Genomic DNA, 18907 nt, shown 5'->3' with positions numbered 1-18907 from the left:
ACAAAGAGGCACATGTCTGAAGGGTGCAGTTTGTACAGATGCGCAGGCCATGACTGGTACTAAACGAGCCGAGAGCGAGTAAGGCAGCACTTAAGTGCCAGGCTCGGCCTTGCCCTTATGTGGAAATGCTCCCAGTTGACCTGCAAGGGTATGCGAAGTGACCTTGAGTGGAGGGGGGCCTTACAACCTTCTCCGCCTGGAGACTGTGGAGGCCCTACCTCGTTTGAACCCGATGCACACTTTGAGGCCCCGATGACGCTTGGGCAAAGGCTCGCTTGGATCATCGTAGTCCTCCATCTCCTCCTCTTCTTCCTCCTCCTCTTCATCCCTGCATCCATCAGCCACCCAATGAAACTTTTCTCTTCTAAGCAGTAGTGGTGCCCTCTGCATGGCAAAGCTGCTCGACTTGAGCTATTGTGGAAAATTCAGCTTCCACAACAGGCATTTGAATTCTACAAGATCAACGTAAACTGGCATAACAAAAAAGAACTGCAGAAAAAAAGGCTGTACTCTTGCAGCTTGGCAAAGCCTGTAGCACCCGGTGCTGTGCTGTTGAGCAGCGATTACTTAAGTAATGCACTAAAAGCATAAAATGAGCAGCAAACAAAAAGGGCAGCATACAGAAACGCACCAGGCAGTTAAACCAGGATATTTAACATTGCAACAGATCAGGCACAAATACGCACATGCACAAGAAGGTTGCATAAAGACACCGTTACAATGTCCATTCAAATTAACAGCAACGGCTATAATCCACATGTCGTGCAGCACAAATGAATAATCCATGGGTCGTGCGCTCGTGTAAAAAAAAAAAAAAAAGTATAATGGAATCAAACAGTGTTAAGTAATCCACATTTTGGGTTCAAGCAGCAGATAAGTACAGGCGAGCCGAAAAGAGTAGACAAATGCAACTGATAGTATCTGGAATTTCGCTAGTGTTTATGAACGTGAATTTTCAGGATCTCTTGTTCTGGTCAACACCAACTATAAGGTTTTTTTCTTGAAATTTTTTTTAAGGGACACTGAAGGCAGAATACAAGTTGCTCTTAGACCGATAGATTAGCCCCCTGAGAACTTGACTATACCACTCTTATGCGTACAATATTTAAGGGGGGACGTGGCAAGTAAAACTGGTTTTGTTATTTTGGACTAGATTTATTCAAATTAAGAGATTTTGTGTAGTTAACTAACCTAATAACAAAGCTTAAATCAGGTTAATATCTTCTATACTTTTTTAGTTACCAGACTAATTACCTTCAAAAAGCTGCTCCAAGATTAATTAACAAATTAGGCAAGAACTCAACAAGACTTTTATCTCGGCAGGACCAGGAAGGTCTATTCTGTGCAAGGAAGCTATTTGATTTATTTCCTTTAGGTATCCAAAAAGAAAGAGAGAAGTTTCACTTTCTTTCTGACATGAAACTATTTCTGATTTCGAAAGGTGAAACTTGTCTTGTTCTTTCTTTATGCCTAAAGGATATAATGCAATAATCTAATAGCTTCCTTGCACAGAATAGACATTTCTGATCCCACTGACGTAAAAATCTTGTTGACTTCTTGTTGACTTCTTGCGTAATTATTACGCTGATTGCAAGTTTCAGGTAATTAGTCTTCTAAGTCAAAAAGTATAGACGGTATCTTTAAACTGATTTCAGTTTTGTTGTTAGAATGGTTAGCTACATAAATGCTCCAATTTGATTCAATTTGGTCCATAAATAAAAAAAGTCGTTTTACTTGCCACGTCCCCCCTTAAAATAAGGTGGAAAATACCAAAACCGTGAAGACTGGTGCCACTGGCTGTACCACATAACTTGCACTGGAAGTGGTCAAAATTGTGACATATTTTAACAATACGCCTTCACAAGTTTATAAAAACTTCAAAACTTGACTGGAAGTTTAGTTAATGTTAGTTTGAATGTCAAAGAACGAAAAGAAAGCTAGGAACAACATGATGTGAACCCAGCTGATAGGTCACGCAGCAACCCCAAACGCCAAGAAGCTTGTTTTGGTTTCGGTGCAATACCTGGACCCACTTTTATTATGACCCTCTGTGTGCTTTTGCTGCGTTAAAAAAAAAAAAAAAAAAAAAAAAAAAAAAGGAACACTCATTTTGGCTAAAGTCGGTATTCTTAAGTGTGCGCAATGTCTTCTCTGGGTGGCGCCACTCATCCAGGCTGTCGGTAGTAACACTATGCAAAATGACGTGCGGGGGTACAGGTGAGCGATTGGTCTGGCGCCAACCTTTGCGTGGCCTAAAAAGGACAATATGCTTTTCTTCAACAACGTGTTGACACTGATCAACGGTCCCATGAAGAAACCTTTTGCTTGGAGGTGGGGAGCAGCAAAGGACGTGGGAGCTCAAAAAGCACAACCAATTTGACTGAAATTGACGAAACAGCTTGTTACATGGTCACTTCTATACCGCTATACATCATCGCTGCCTCACTTGCTTCGTCATCGAATTGCTGAGGGAAAGGAAGAAGGGAAATGCGTTGTTTGATTAGCGATTTCTCAGCAATTAAGGCGTCTTTTGGCAACAAATAAATGCTAAAATGGCTATGGGAAGGTCAGACTTTCATTTGAAACCAACTTGCTAGTCATTTTCAGTGTCCCTTTAAGGAGGTTGGCTGTTCAGGAATTTTGAAACTTATGCTTGGTGATATGCAAGAAAAATTATTATTATACAGGGTGTTATGACAATAAATGGGCGTCTTAAAATTTAGCCTAGGCAAACCACTTTTCTGTTCGCACTCAAACTTCACACGAAGGTTGCATTTTGTGATCTACTTCAACACCAAGAACAGCGACGGCACTTACCTACTCACATAGAAATAGAAAAATGTCCTCGGGGCACTTAGATTTGTTTACTTATTTGTGCACTTAAGTTTGTTCGCTTATGAACTCTGGATCCATGACATATGACTGCATGCTATTATTTACCCTGATGTCAGGCTACACAGCATATGTGCACTTGGAAAAGAGCCAGGGCGCATATGCGTGCCAGAAAAATTTGCCAGCAACACCTAGTGCCTACTGGTGAGGCTGGCTGTGGATTTAAAATTTTTTTTTTGTCACTTCAAACAAAATCTAATTTCACACAAGTCATGTCAGCAGTGCAAGAAAATAATTGCAAAGAAGAAGGCAGTTCGGTAAGTCATTAATATATATAATTAAAAATAGAAGCGGTCCAACGATAGAGCACTGTGGGTACCCCGATATCAGTAAGGACTGGTTCCAAATAAACATCAGAAAATAACTTGGCAATAGCTTCAGACGCGGCCACCATTAATGCTTAGTGCATTTGGTTAAGTAAAAAGAATTGTGTATTTTACCATGTCAAATGCATTCGCTGAATAAATACAGAACCTGCATAAATTTCTTTAGTTTTTTTTTTTAATCTTGTGCAATATACCCGCTAATTCCAACCACCTGGGAATCTCTAGATGTTGCCACACGGACTTTTCGTTTTTTGCCTCCATCAGAAAGGCCGCCGTGACCGGGATTGAACCCACATCCCTGGGCTCAGCAGCACACCTTAGCCACTTAGCTAGCGTGAAGGGCAAAATTTGTGTGAGGGAACTGTTTGCTGCGCTGCCACTGCTGCCAGTGAAGCAGACCTGCATTGCCAACTACATATTATATCAATATTCAATGGAGCCAGCGATGCTTTGGGGTCGCTTCCGTCGATGGCACAGCACTGAGCAGAAGGCGGGGCAGGGCACCTGGGAAGGAGTAGCCGCAAGCGCGGCTGCCGACGAAGGGGCAGCGCAGATCCGGCTATCATCAAAGAAACAGCAGCCAAGAAAGGACACTGCAATGAAGGAATGCATGTGAGCAAACTGCTTGGTGCACTGCTGCCAGCGAAGTGGTCCTGCGTTGCCGGCTTGCGGTAGTATGCCAATGTTGGACGGAGCCAGTGAGGCCCTGTGGTGGCCATCGTGCAGCACTGCAAATCCAGGCCAGGCACCACGTGCTGAAAACAGGGGCTGTCGACAAAGGGCTGGCACAGATCTGGCTATCATCACACAAATGGCAGCCAGGACAGGAGTGTGAGCAAGCTGCTTGTTGCGCTGCTGCCAGTGAAGGGCTACAGCTATAAGGCCTTTGAAGGGCTACAGCAAACTACAGTGGCTCTGAAAATCAACCTTGTCTTGGCTCAGCAGCATGGACTAAATTTTGCTGCTGGGCACTACATCTGGAGTATGACCTTAGAGGTTATATCAACGCCCCACCCCGGTGGCGTTACTACGTCTACATGGAGGGCTAGCCTGGGAATGAAGGGGAGATGGCAGGTTTGTCTTTTTTCCCATATAAAATTAGCTCCGAGTGCTCTAATGGCCATAAAAACATTAATTCCAAAGAGCGTGGTTCACTGGGCTAGTTTGTTGTGAAGGGGATAAAAAGTGCATGAAAACAAGGATAAAGTAAGAGGGATATGAACAGAACAAGTTCTTTCTTTGTTTTGGTTTTACATGTTCCTTTGTTCTCTTTACATAGACCATGAAGACAAAATTCAAGTTTGGTTAATTCAAAACACTGCCTCGTTAGAACGCAAAGTTCACTAAAATAAGCTATATAATGAAAAACACAGAAAACAGGCATGTAACTCACCAGCTACTTTCCCACACTAGAGTTATAATGCACTGTCGCCCACTTGTGGAATTTGGGTGGGGTCGACAAAATTAACCTCGACTAAACAGATATTTCAAGTTTGCAAAACAAGCTATTTGCACTTGGAAATTTCAGTGCACATTCTTTTTATAGCAGTAAAAATTGTGAAGTGATTGTGAAGTGAAAAAGAGAAGTTGATTGATTGTGGGGTTTAACGCGCCGACGCAACGCAGGCGATGAGGCGCGCCGTAGTGGAGGGCTCCGGATTAATTTTGACCACCTGGGGATCTTTAACGTGCGCTGAAATCTCGTACACACGGGCATTTTTGCTTTTCGCCTCCATCAGAAAAGCGGCCGCCGCGGCCGGGAATCGAACCCGCGACCTCGTGCTCAGCAGCGCAACGCCTTAGCCACTGAGCCACCGCGGCGGGTGAAAAAGAGAAGTTACGGACAACCTCGGAAATATGTATGTTGCTGCACCAATACGTAACCAATGCCGGCCGACACTGCGAAACCCCGCGGTGCAGACAATTCTGACAAGACACCAGCCAACTGGCACAAGCGACAGTACCGCTAACACAAACCCATGTGTCAAGTCATACCCACTGTTTCACAAAATGATTCTATTGAACCATAACAAAATATGACACGCACAGGTCTGGTTCAGAATCCATGGATCAGAAGTAAACTGAGCAATCGAGAAACTTGCTGAGTGGCATCGCTGCACTATCTAGGAAGGCCGACGGTAACCAAACATGTTTTGGCATGGCCTCCCAGCAGCTTTCGGTTCCTGCAGGATTGCATCATTAGGACACTACACGAAATCTCTATACTAGTTCTCTCTTTAGGTACCTGCCTCTAATACATCATTGCGGACGCCGTGAAGCATGCAATGCAGTGAGGGAATTTAAATGTTGGCTTAAATTTAGAGAATACAGTGATTACAGTGATTTCTCAGTGAATACAGTGTTTGCTAGTAGACAAATGCTGAGGGTACCATAAAACGCCAAATTTTTTAACAAAACAAAGTTGAATGTTGTCTCCATGGCCCTTTTCACCTCTGACAATGTAAAATACTTTTCGTAAAAATACCAAGGGGAGTTTAATATATCGGCAGACAAAATAGCAAAAGCTAGAGATACTGCAACCTAAATAAGGCTTGAACGAGCCATCGTGGGCAAAGCTAATTGCAAGTTCAATGCAAATCTCTACACCTCCCACCACTCCCATGCCAGCTGATAGACTTTCGCACACGATTCTGTCACTTTGAAGTGCCAGCATAACTGGCCCCACCCCCTGCCTTTCCCTTTTTGCATGTAGAGTTCTCCCGGTATGCACCCCTTCAGGCTCTTGTGAATTTGTCAATGCATACTGACGGTGACGTGCTAGGGATGAGACTAAGGTGAGCTGAAAAAATGACAAGCACTTACAGTGTAGCAGGCAAAGGACGGCTGCGCCGAGTTCCTGATTTGATGACTGGCCGGGGTTTGTACAGGTCCGACGACTCGTAGCGCTTGGATGACGTGGACTCTGACCTGCAAGTGAAGCACGCTATAGACACAAGCACACAGAAAACCGGGCGTCAATGTAGTCACCTGGAGCGGGACTCGCTGCCACTCGGTCTGCGCGACGGCCGCCGTGATCGCTCAGGGATGGATGCATCCGACAGCTGTTCGGTGTCGGATGGTGTGGGAGTCCCAAAATCTTGGAAGGAATCCTCCCGCGCAGGCGCTTTGCGGTGCTCTGTCCGGCCCGGGAGTGGCTCTTCGTGGTGTTTCTCTTTCCCATAGTTGGCCAGCTCGCTGAAGTCTATTGTTCCAGCCGGGCGCTTGCCCTTTGTGAAGATGGAGGAGAACTCTTCAGACACATATTTCGGGTTGATCTTGCGTGTGCGCCTCAGCCCCATCTTTGGCTCGGGTCCTTCTTCCGAGGTGATTGTTGTGGAAGGGCTGGCAGTTTTCACCACCACCTCATCACAAACGGACTTGCTTTGGTTAGCTTCCGGGCAAATCGGCTGCGATTCCTCAACTTCAGCAGGCACATGCTCCACAACCTGCACACGAAATGTGCACAGTAAGCTCACTTCCGCCTTGTTCCCAGAGGTGAAAAAAATGCCAGAACAATACCCATACCTCTTCCAGATAGACAGTTGACGCTACAACTCCATCCGATGCATTTGGCTCAGCCTCGGACTTGCTCATGCGGTCGTCGTCCTCATTACTGCTGCTGGTGATTTTCTTGACTGGAGAAAAATAAAAAAAAAAAGGCTTGAAATAACGTTAGGCTTCAAATACACAAGCATGGTGTACCCGATTAAAAAAAGATTCAGGGAAGCTTGCACTCATGCCCAAGACTTGAATGGTGAAGCTGTTGCAGGTGAACATTGACATACACAAAGTTGAGTTTTAGTATCGTTGTGGTGTCGTGGTTGATGTCGGCGGCATGGCATTTCAATGACCTTATATTGAGCAAGGCCAGAGAACTCGTCCTTTTGGTCGACGTTTCGTACGCCACTCTGCAAGTGCAACCTACTGTCTCCAGCAGATGCTTGGCACACCAAGCCTCTCGAAGCGCGGCCTCTTCCCCGGCCTAGCGAACTATCTGCGGCCGGGCCATCTGGAGTCAATGATCACCTACAGCAGCTTCAACATTCACGTCGCGGCTCTTCTACGGTACAGAACACATGCGCATGACGACACGAGGACGAACAAACTGACGTCTTTCTCATTCCCAGCAAGTGTTGCCACGATACAGCGAATGCTGGAGTTTTTTCGAGGCTAATGTTGGCCAATCTCCCTAAGTGGGTACACTTGGCTTGAACATTCGCTCGAGGCATGCAGCGAATGCTGGAGTGTTTTTTTTTTTTTTGCCAATATTCGTTAATCTCTCGAAGTGGGCATGCTTAGCTTGACAAACATGCGCTCAGGACACACGTGCACGAGCACTCTGCCTTTTCTTGGTATTCTTAACTGCGGACACCATACACAAATGATTTGCTCAACAGCTTCGCTATTAAAAAAAAAACTCTTTATCACTTACTATCCTTCAGTGGTATCATTTTTTTCTCTGTCGAGGTTTGATGAGCAGCCTCATCGCCCGAGGACACACTGATGCGGTCATCATAGGACGACAGGTCACTGGTGTGCACAGAGCTGACAGTGACATCAGACCAGGCACCCTCCGAGTCGTGGCCGTCCGATCCCCGGCGCTTTTGCCGCCGCTTCTCTGCTGAACGTCTTTCCACCTCAGTCTGCAAAGTTGAAAGAATGAAAGAAAAAGCATGCTCACCTGTGCGTTCCTGCACTCATTTCATGTGCGTTCATGCAGAAGTTGAACCCACCTTTTGGCCGGCTGCCTTGCGCTGCAAGGGGCTCTGTTGCTTAAGCTCACCAGATGGCCCGGCAACAACGGAGCCACTTACTTCATCACCATTCACCAACTGCACTCCATCACTCAGGTCAGGTACTTCGTTCTGCTGGAGTTCAGCCTTTTCAGGGATGCTGCTCACCAGCTGCAAGTCGGCTTTGGAGTTGCCACGCATCTCGTCAGTTACATATGAAAAACGCAAGATCTCGGCTTCTTTTTCTTCTACAAGCGGCACCGCACTACGAGAGCACTCACTGTCCACCTCTGGTGGAGTTTCACGCGAAACCTTATCAGCCACATCTTCAGCGAGCTTAGCCTCGTCTTGGTGAGCATTGCTTGAGGAAGTTGCCTGGGAAGCTTCTCGAGAACTGTCATCCGCCGTGTGCAAAGAACCATCTTGAGAACTGCCTTGGAAGCCTTGTTGTGAGCCATCATGAGAATTTGTGTGCATTTCCGGAAATTCTGCACCAGAGGTTTCTGGCAACTTCAGGTGCGATGATGTGTCATCACTCATTAGAAATGAATCTTGAGAAATGGATATCACAGTCTTGTGAGGTGCACTGGCTTTGGAAGTTGCACCATCCTTGCTATCAGACGAGTTCCGCCTTGAGGAACTATGCTTCCTCTCCTTCTCCTGACTTCTATCTCTTTTGGAGTGCTCGCTGTGCTTGTCACTAGACTTACTTGACTTGTGATGCCCAGAAGAATCCCTGGTTGAGGACCTGTCCTTGTCCTTCCGGCTATCACTGTGCGACCTGTGACCATCAGAACGGTGCTCCCTGGGTTTCTCTTCTCGAGAGTGCTTGTCACCGTGCCGTTTCTTGTCATCATGACGGCTGCTACTGTGATGGCTGCGATGCTTGTCATCCGAGCGTCTGCGGTCACTGTGACCATCACCCTCTTTTGGCCTGCTGGAGTGATGTGAGGAACCTTTGCTCCTCTCATCTTTTGTTGAATCCGACCTGCTCTTTGAAGCTTCATCCCTTGAAGAGCTTTTTTCTCGAGGCGTGCTCCGTTTGTCTTTTTCCTTGGATGAGTGTTTAGCATCCTTCGCCGAATCTGCATCCGATTTATGCTTATGCGTTTTTGATCGGCTCGCATCTGAGCTCGACTTTTTCGCTGCAGGGTCTTTAGAATGCGATTCAGGCTTACTTGAATGTGAGCTGTGTTCCTTGCTTTTGCCAGAGTCTGGCTTTCGCTCCTTTTTATCTTTGTTCGTAGGCTTGACTTCTTTCTTTGCAACCTCGGCTGTATTTCCGACATCCTTCTTCTCCACAGGTCGTGTTCCACTTTTCAGAAAATCCGGTTTCCCTTTATCCAATGATGCTTGAGGCTTGGGCGTAACATCCGCAGCAGAAGGCCCCTTCTTTGTGATGCTGCTCCAATTGGCCGCTTCTAACTTTGGCTTGGGAGACGGCGGCTCCACAGTGATCTCGGCTGGGCCCAGCTCAATGGAACTGGATGAGCTGCGACGACGGCTGCCAATTTTCTTGGGTGCCAGTGCTGGGTGAGCAGCCTCCTCAGTGCGTTCGTTGCTCTCGGTCACAATCATGAGCTGAGGCTCACAGGAGGAGTCGGTCAATTCTTCCAGAGAGAGTGTTTCTGCGTATTCTTCGGGCGAGAAGCTGCTGCCAGGTACATCCTGCGTTGTTTCATCTAAATAGGAAGAACAATGATGCACCCTTTTTACAGCTATGCTCAGTCACTAACTACATTATACACTTTCAGTGGCACTGCTTCTAGCTGTCACAACATAGTGCAGACAGAAGCTACATAGCTGATTTCATATTTCACTCTTTCTCACCACTAAAGCAGAGTTACAACGTTGTTAAATGGCAGCCCTATGAACTGCTAGCTCCCTGCTGCACACATTACTCATCCTGGTCTGGAGACAAAGTAGAGCGATCAATTTTTTGTTTCTTTCAAGCTCTCAGCAACCGAAGTGACATGCTCACGAAGTTGGTACGCATAGGCAAAGATGAAAGAAAGGGGGGAGGGGGCTGATGGCTTACAAAAGAGGGTGAAGGGCAGCAGTCTTTCATTCCCTTTCTCCCGAGATCACACTTTGAGTTGGTATAGCACTAAGACTACACTAACCAGCTCAGTCATAATAACCACAAACACATTTCCTTGAACCAGTGGGCATTGCACAACCCACCTTTGTGTATTCAGGCCAAGGTGTTTCGACTCCACGTATCATATATCTTTGCCACCATGTGCTAAATGTCAACACGCACATAAAGGTAATACATACCTCCCTCATTTTGCAATAACTTTGCTTGGTTTCATTCAGCAGCTTACTGTCAGATCAAAACATAGGCATAGACTTGTATGCCTTTGACAAAGACCAAAGGTATGCAGGCCTTTGCAGAGTGCTAGGAGATGTGCAGGTAGTGAAGCCAGCATTCATAAATGGGGATAACAGAAATGGCCTGAATTTATGCAAGAAAAATTAGACAAGACAGAAATGCAGAGAAAAAAATGAGCTAGTATATGCAGGACCTGAGCTCATGTTTGGCAGATGTTTAAACCTTGCAAGTTTGGGCTCCACTGGAAGTTTCTTTTTTTATTTTCCTGCTCATGTAAAATAAAACTGTCTCCCCTTCTTTGCTATCACATAAGTTTTCCCTTGTGTTTTCTTTCTCGCCTTTTCAGAGGAGGGGCCAACATGATTGCATCAGTATGATTGATTGATTATGAGTTAAGGACAGAAAGTTGGGCTACTTGGTTTGATCATACTAGGTACATTGTACTACCGCAAGGACGGAACACAAGAAAAGGAAAACCACAGGATGACCACTATGCTTAACGAGCCAACGCCCCACAGGCGATGAGGCACGCCATAGTGCAGGGCTCCAGATTAATTTTGACCATCTTGGGATCTTTGACGTGCGCCAAAATCTCGAACATAGGGCCATTTTCACTTTTCACCTCCCTCAAAACAGTAAATTAATTCGACTGCCTTTGAACAGTCCAGTGGCTTTGAGAATACATTTTGTTTAGCAAAAGCATGGAGAAAGATTTTGTTCACGGTTGCTGGCTTCCTGTGTCTACTAAATAAGTGCCTCATTTCAAGTCAATTAAGAATACAATCTAGTTCCGCTCGTCACTGAACCGTCTTTCAGTAGCAAACTGGCAAAGCCACCACTATTAACAGACACTGCCGAGATTTAGCGAATTGCCACAACCAGTGAAACACTACCGCACAAAGTGCCTGTGGTCTCCTCTTCATACTGTGGCCTTCACAAGCCTCGCCTAATTTGACATCAGTCACATTAGGCCTGCTAAGCACTGATGCAGTCTAACTGCTGAACATCGAATTTGTCAATTTAGCTGCACGGACACACAAAAGTTCCCCTCAATTCAGATGCAGTTCATGGCACAGGATTTCTGTGGTATCACTGTAGTGCGCAAGGGTGGTGCCATGCAACACATCTGCAGCGCCCTGCCATGTGTTTACAGTCGAGCGAAGCACAGGCATTGTCGCCTGCTAATCATCCTCACCTGTCGCCTCATACGACTCAAAGCTGACGACGATCTCTGTTGCGTTGAGCTCATCAGTGATAGGGTAAGTTCGGTTAGCGTACCTCAACGTATTTTCACACAGTCACTGCAGCCAGAGTTCTACATATTGAAGAACTCTGACAGCAATTGCCAGTAGTCATCTGCCCACTTGCAAGACCCTAACTGCACTGCATGTACACAGCACCAACTTGCCAAACCACTTCTGTAGCAGGTGCAGTGGTCCTCTGCATTGTGGCAGCACCATCAGCAGCCAAGGGACATGGTGCAGGGCACCATTCGTGCAGCCCTGAATCGTGCGCTCTGCACTCTGGTGCAGCGCACTGAGCGAATCGCATCTGAACTGCATGGACCTAGGGGCTGCTTCTTATGCCAGTCAACAGTGCTGCACGGATAGAGGCACAACGGCTTCAATTTCCAGTCCATCAAATGCAGTTCAGGGTGTGGCAGCTAAGGTGACTCGTACTAAAAAATGACCATTACCTACAGCAATGGCCAGTCACCCACAAAACTGCAAAGCCTTCTGAGGCTCAGCAAGTAGCTGCACCCACTATCGATGCTTTCTGCAGACAACCTTCTCCTCTGCTACAGGTTTTTTTAAACCTTGCACCTGAGCTAAATGCGCGTTTAAACTTTCAGTAACAGGTATCAACTAAAAGAATAAGCCCAACCAGCAACAAAATAAGCCAGAGCATGTGGGCGGTTGCAAAATGCGTCAGTACGCTGTCTTGCATCGCATGTGTGGTGGTGTACTTCATGCTTGCTGCTGTGTTTTTTTCCCCTCGCTTGCAGTGAAAAGCTGATTACATGCAGTGCTTAGTGCTAGGGGTCACTTTCTTCTTTCACCACATTGGGTAGTGCCACTCTCACTAGCCTTTTTTGGGGTTTGCTTTTTTTTTGTAGCTGTTTAGTATTTCAATGGGTGTCTTCAAACGAACGCTAGAACCATTACGTGTGATCACAATTCCCCAGAGAAATCTGCTTTAGCGAGCATAAAAATTGTGTGTTTTGCATGGTACGTGGAAAGTAACACCACCACGCACCAGCAGTGGTAAGCAATAGTGCAGTAAACAAATTTGGCTGACGATTACGATACTCCCCAATGTGAAATTTGTGCACAGGTCGAACTGCAGTCTTGATGGCGCATACCTGCTGCATCTCACAAAGTGATCGCCGCATCAGTGAACGCACGAAGGCACGTGATATACCCAGGCATTGTCTCGTAGCACGTTGCCACGGAAGACCACGTCTCCCTCCTTTCACCATACTTTCATCCTCCGCTTTATTGCTTGTTCTATCTTCAATGCCCTCTTCGTTGTCTCGGTTATCTCGTAGCGCATCGCCTCCAGAAAGAACGTCTCGTGCCATCTCGGCATACCACCCTCCCCCTCAGGCATTCGCCATACTTTCCTCCTCTGCCTCCTTGCTCGTTCTATCTCGTTTGGCCTCAGTGTCTCCCTTAATTGCTCGGTTACAACGAGGGACAACGGCACTGTGAAACCACAGGAGCAGGCGCTTAAGTGCTGCACACTCAATGAGACAAAACAGCAGGAGTGTTGTAAGCTGGGCTAGTTGGTACTGCTCCGTGATGGCTAACAGTGCAAAAACTGGACAAAGACATAAAGGGAGATTTGTGTCCTTCCCTTTCGCGTCTTCGTCCCGTTTTTGCGCCGTTAGCCGTCATGGAATAGACAAAAATTTCGTGGCATTGTGTTATCTGCCTAATCCAGGAGCAGTACACACTTCACCATTGCCATGCCCTGCCAAACTGTGCGACGTGGTGAACACTGAAACCGATCCTCAGCACCAACCACTGTGCGTAATCAGTTTGCCCGCTGCAGGCGAGGAAAAAAACATGGGAGCGAGCATGGAAGTATGTGCACTGCAATGTCTCGACACCAGACGTAAAATGTCAGATGGCACGCCAGTTGCAGCCTTGGGTGCACAGGCTTATTTTGGCACCAGTTCTACTCGTTCACTGCTCCTCGAAGTTATGATCAACACCGGAGCTACTACTTGCTACTATCCTATTTTGCTGGCCAAACTGAATCATGCTTAGTGTACCCTACAAGGCAAAGGTAAGCAAGCACACAAATGGACCTTGCAGTGGTCAAGACAGCTTACACTGTCGCGAACACACAAGATTGATTTGATCTGAAAAGTTACTAGCACCTAGAAAACAGTTTGCATCGTAGCAGTACCCAACTAAAAGCAGCTTCCTTCAGAGCCCATCACTGCACGTTCACATGTGTGCTGGCAGAACCTGCCCTTTCCAAGCATGTAAACGGGTCCTGTGTTCATGTTGATGGTGTCTGCCGAACCCGACCTGCCCCCCAGGGATGCCAAATTTCCCTGTCACCACCCCCATGACAGCAATGCTTGGCTATGCTGGACATGGAAAGTATGCCTGTGCACTGGACTCCCTGCATCGGCCAAAAAGCCCTGGGCCGCTAGCATGAGCTGGAACATTAGGCCACACTACTGGTGCCCGAGTACCGTGCTCCGTTTAAAATATAGTGAAAAAAAAAAAGTGCCAGTGCAGTAGCAGAAAGTGCTTTATTTGTAGAGTGCTTTTGAAATACACCAATTAAAGTGCTCCAAGACCAACAAATTTAATTGCAGATTTTATTCCATTTGTCTCAAACAATACTCTGGTTGCACCTTAAGAAGTGAAAACACAGTTTTTTTTTATATAGAACTCTTAATATACTTTTTCACATGTTGCATGATTGCACCAATAATCGTCTAGAAAGCAGCTTATACCTAGAAAAGACAAGATAACATTTGAAGGTAGGCTTATACTAAAAAGACACTTTTGAAAAAAGCATTTTTCAAGCAAAATTTAGATTTCGTAGCTATTTTAAACACACACACAGGTGTCCAAAATGATGGTTAAAATCACAGAGGCTTACATGTTTTTTTTTACATACTATTGCACTTCCCCCTTGAAATACAGCTCTAGCTAAATGAAAATCAGGTAAAAAATGACGAACAAAATCATAAACAACATTATCTTTAGCTCCAATCATTCTCCAGACGAGCACTTGCCAAGGCACTGGACAAAAAAAGCATTAGAGATCAGTTCACTTGCAAGTCTTTCCACCAGCAATTGAGCATTTCTGTCAATGAACTCAGCTAGTGATAAATTTGAGCCGATAATACATTAACCAAAAAGCGGGGACGCATAAATTTCTCCCAATAATCCTTCAGACGAGTGCTTGTCAAGGCACTGGGCAAAATATCAGAAGTCAGTGCACTTGCAAGTCTTTCCACCAGCAATAGAGCATTTCTGTCAATCTAAAATATTCACCAAAAAGTGTGGTCATATGAATTGGCCTGCCATAATCATGGTGCAGTGTTGCCTGACGTTAGGAGATCACCAAGGACAACATCTAACAATGCATACAGTGAGATATCAAATGTAGTCCCGTGTAGAGGGTGTAGAGAAGCCAAGGTTTCTGGCACGTTTGCAGTGTGCGGAATGTTTTGTTTCCTACAGTGACAGTGAGGAGATCCAGCTGCTAGCACAACACACGCCCTCTTTAGCCCGCCACCCAAGGGCGCACGAGCACAACTGGCATTAGGTACACACATTATATCACCATCTGCAGGTATCACATCAAGGACTGAAACCTTAGGCAGGCATCACCGAGTAAACAGTTACACAAAGGGGGGTTGCCTGCCACCCCTTGGCAGTGCTTTTCCCAGGGGGGACAGGAGGTCCGCATGCACGCACACTACACACCGGGAACAGCGTTCCACACCTGGCAGGATACCTTGCCGGCATTTTCTCTCGATGGGTTTCGCTATGGCTAGATGGGAGTTTGAATTGCTTAGCTAACAGCCTAAATCACCGCTGATATAAGCTAGCGGTGATGCCCCAAACTTCCAGAAACAGGAGTACAAAGTTACAATCTGCATTATTGGTCTCACACATAAAGTGCATCTCGGCAAACCCTCCCATACTTTTTGGTGCTGTTTAACAGCGACAGGTGGCAATAGTCAATAGATTTTCTGTGCGTGCCAGTTGCTGATAGCACGGCATCGCCAATAATGCGTGCCGGCCCCTGCAATGTTTTCGCACAGCAAGCTCATGCTTGCAGAGGTACAGCCGTTAAAGGCCAACTGCACCAAAATTTTATCTTGGTGGCTAACTTTTTTTTCTTGGTATATTTCGTGCTGTGCCCCGGCACTCCTCAATTACAGCCTGATAGTGAAATATCACAGGGGCAACACAACAGACCTCCGAAAAGTATTTGCAACTGGTTCCCAGAAGGCAACGCAACAGCTCACAATGAATTGACACGCATGGGCCTTGCAGGGTTTCCAGAAGCCAATGCTAACGGCATTGCAGCAGACAAGCACTGTGCTTAGTAGACAGCTCACAAGAGGCAAACAGAATTATGGCAACAGGTTGCCATATTTCTGCAGCAGGTTTTTTTCAGTTCCACATTTCGAAAGCAGAATTCAGCTAATGGGTTTTGGAGAGCACAGAGCAGCTGAAAATGGCTTCAGTTCTCATTCCACTCGCACAAATAACACCCCGTTTGGCCATTATGACGAATATGCAGCCACAGAAAGTTTCACCAAGCTAGCTGCACAAGAGGTGCTCCCCACGGGAAAACAACATTTACCTTGTTTTTGCTGATTTTTGCAATGTCTGTACATACGGCTGCAGGAAAGATATGCAACTCTCATACAAACACACCTAGTCTAAAGCAAATGCCATCATGTTCGACCACTAAATATCTACAGGTGTGCAAATTTTCATTGAGTTGCACGTTAGAAAATCCTCTAATCACAATGCAAAGACAGTGTACGTTTTGCACTGGACAACTGCGCAACGGTGAATGCTGTAGTTTAGCTCTAAACTCAATACAGAGTAGCGGCGCAGGGGAAGCACATGCTACAAAACTAGTGCCAGCCATACCACACAGACTCATTTCATATAAAATGAGACAAATATGGAACCACTCTTCCTGTGATTGAGTCACTATATGCTTTGCATCCCTTGAGCAACTCTCGGAGGGATCATATATATATATATATATATTTTTTTTCATCCCAGAATGTGACATATGCCTGGCTACATGAAAGGTTTGTCGGTACATGCGCACATCACGATATTACCAGGACCCTTCATTGCGGGGCGTACACATTTAGCCTCTAAGCCAACACCAACACCTAGCGCAAAAACTGTTAAAAGAAGTCGTAGGGTGTGGAGAAGGTTCTCGTATGGCAAAAGGTGTGAGTAGGGGCTTGGAAACAGCAATGCGTGGCTTCACACTGTAGTCGCATAGAGACACTTGGCTGCCACTATGCTGCACATACCTACATCATGAAATCTGGCAGAGCTGAGTGGCAGTAGGAGGGTTGGAGGGCGCTTTCTCTTCACTATGGTCGTGGAAGCAGGTTTCACGTATACGGAGAGGCGCACGTCTAGTTTGGGAATGTTTTCAATGTTTCTTTTTCTTTTTTTGCAATTTGCAAAACTTGTACACTATTCTTTAATTGTGGGGCTAGTGCCAGTTTCCCCTTGCAATAAATAATGTACAGAACTGCAGATCCTTGTTGGGTTAGGCTAGTTAGTGGTAGAAGAAGTCTAAGAACTGGAAACCGACGGCACATAACTCAGAAATGAGCGTCCTGCAGGTGCGGTCACAGTAGGTTAGACACAGAAGGAAAGCATTGGCAAGATACCTGTGTTGCAACGAGTAAACCACTGACTGCCGGCTGGGTATCCTGGCGATTTGAATAAGTGCCGACAAATAACCCCCCCCCCCCCCCTCCCCCCTTTAGGATTCCAAACGGGTTGAAGAGCTCGGGGCACTCAGCCGCAGCACCTTGGCACTGCACCGTCTGTGCCGCTGAGCGGAGTGCCCCAGCTTTGCAATACTCATCGCCAGACGCCGTACATAACACGCGCACGGCGTCTGACGAAGATGGCCAGGACGAGCGTCCGCGGTTGCCAGGACGGTAGGTTACATAGTGATCATGCATTGTTAGCAATAGGGCGGTTAGTAGTCGAAAGCATCGTCAAATACCTATACTGAATTCAGACTTCGATGGTGGTGGTAAGAATGGCGTTCGACGCGCTTGCTTGCTGGCCGCATCAGCAGCGGCGTCTGTGGCCGGGGCGAACTGATGGGGCGCCGCGTCCTTCGTGGAGCTCAACCCAAGGTACTGACGAACGCCGTTTTCCACTTCGGGCGTAAACACCTGGTATATTTTGGGATTTACAATTTGATCAACCAGATGATCCAGGCCCGCAGACAGCATGCCGGACCTGGGAAAAGAGCGCGTCGGTAAGCACACGCACAACAGGACAGTGAGGTTCGCACAACTCACTCGTTGATTTCTCGGCGCATTCTATCCCGCACATGGTTCTTGTTCATGTCCGGAGTCCACGTTTGTGTTGCGAGGAACTTTGTGATGTAGCCTTCCACTCTTTGCTTCAGATTGAGGTAAGCAGGCTGAAATAGGCACACAAGAAGACAGCACTGCGGTGGCGTCTTTCACATCAACAAGCGTTCCCTGTTCGAAGAATGGCTGGCATCACTCACCTTGGTGTCCACATCGCCGAGACAGTCCCGCCGCAACTGATCAAATAGACCTCGAGACTTTAGGTGACTTACAATGCTTGCTGTTAGTTTGGGGTCACCTGGAGGTAACTCTTTGACGTTCGAATTCGAAGCCATTTAAGCAGCGCACCTCTCAACTGCTTCTGCGGCAAAGTCAGGCCGCGTCGGAACGTCAATTTTGCACATTCCACTCACGCTACCAATCTGTAGACTAGATGGTGGTGCTAGTACACTGTAGTGCTGGAAAATTAGTGAAACGGCAGTGAAAATGCACTCGGAACTGGGACGAAAGGAAGCCTACGCAAACGCACTGCGCTGACTGCGCTTGCCAATGCAACAACGTTGATAAAGCCGTTTGTACAAGCGGCGCGTAACCGTACTTTCGTACCTTACAAATAATTATGTTTACGTAAAAATAAACCCCGTAAAACTTCTTTATTTAAATTTATACTTTTAATTTGAACGCTTGTAGCTAATTTTTAGCTTTTTCCGGCTTACTCTTTGTACGCATTAGGTACGCGCATGCGGCTCTCCCCAGTGACGCCAAATGTTGTGGACAAACATTTTAGAAAAATTTTTGTTGAAACGAGCGGGAAGCCGCAAGCAGGCTTGTTCCATTTTTGTTGAAACGAGCGGGAAGCCGCAAGCAGGCTTGTTGGAACTGTTCTGTGGTTGTAGCCTGCAACTTGTGGCCTCGCACGTCGCCTCCTAGGTCATACAAGAGGCGATGCCTAGGGAATTCCAGGTAAAGAGCTGATTGCCGGCGTCTAGCAGCAGACGATGCGAGAAACGTCTGGAACAGACGTTTCAGACCCCACGTTCCCCTT

At 46.5% G+C, this 18907-nt stretch overlaps 1 protein-coding gene across 1 annotated transcript; it reads right to left on the bottom strand.

The window, feature by feature from the left end:
• Position 1: 1 nt before the first annotated feature.
• LOC144156013 (uncharacterized) lies at positions 2 to 18430 on the bottom strand. The gene is made up of 10 exons (XM_077687774.1): positions 18063 to 18430; positions 17848 to 17972; positions 17544 to 17785; positions 7952 to 9633; positions 7651 to 7861; positions 6744 to 6853; positions 6207 to 6664; positions 6042 to 6146; positions 219 to 328; positions 2 to 140 (listed from the first exon to the last, which is right to left on the bottom strand). The coding sequence occupies exons 1-10, from the start codon at positions 18195 to 18197 to the stop codon at positions 91 to 93; spliced, it is 3228 nt and encodes a 1075-aa protein (XP_077543900.1). The 5' UTR covers positions 18198 to 18430; the 3' UTR covers positions 2 to 90.
• Positions 18431 to 18907: the final 477 nt, after the last annotated feature.

Source organism: Haemaphysalis longicornis, unplaced genomic scaffold (assembly GCF_048455015.1).
Source record: "Haemaphysalis longicornis isolate Haplotype H1 unplaced genomic scaffold, Haemaphysalis longicornis Haplotype H1 scaffold_1, whole genome shotgun sequence".
NCBI classification, from domain to species: Eukaryota; Metazoa; Arthropoda; class Arachnida; order Ixodida; family Ixodidae; genus Haemaphysalis; species Haemaphysalis longicornis.
This window is presented reverse-complemented; position numbering and strand designations above follow the sequence as displayed.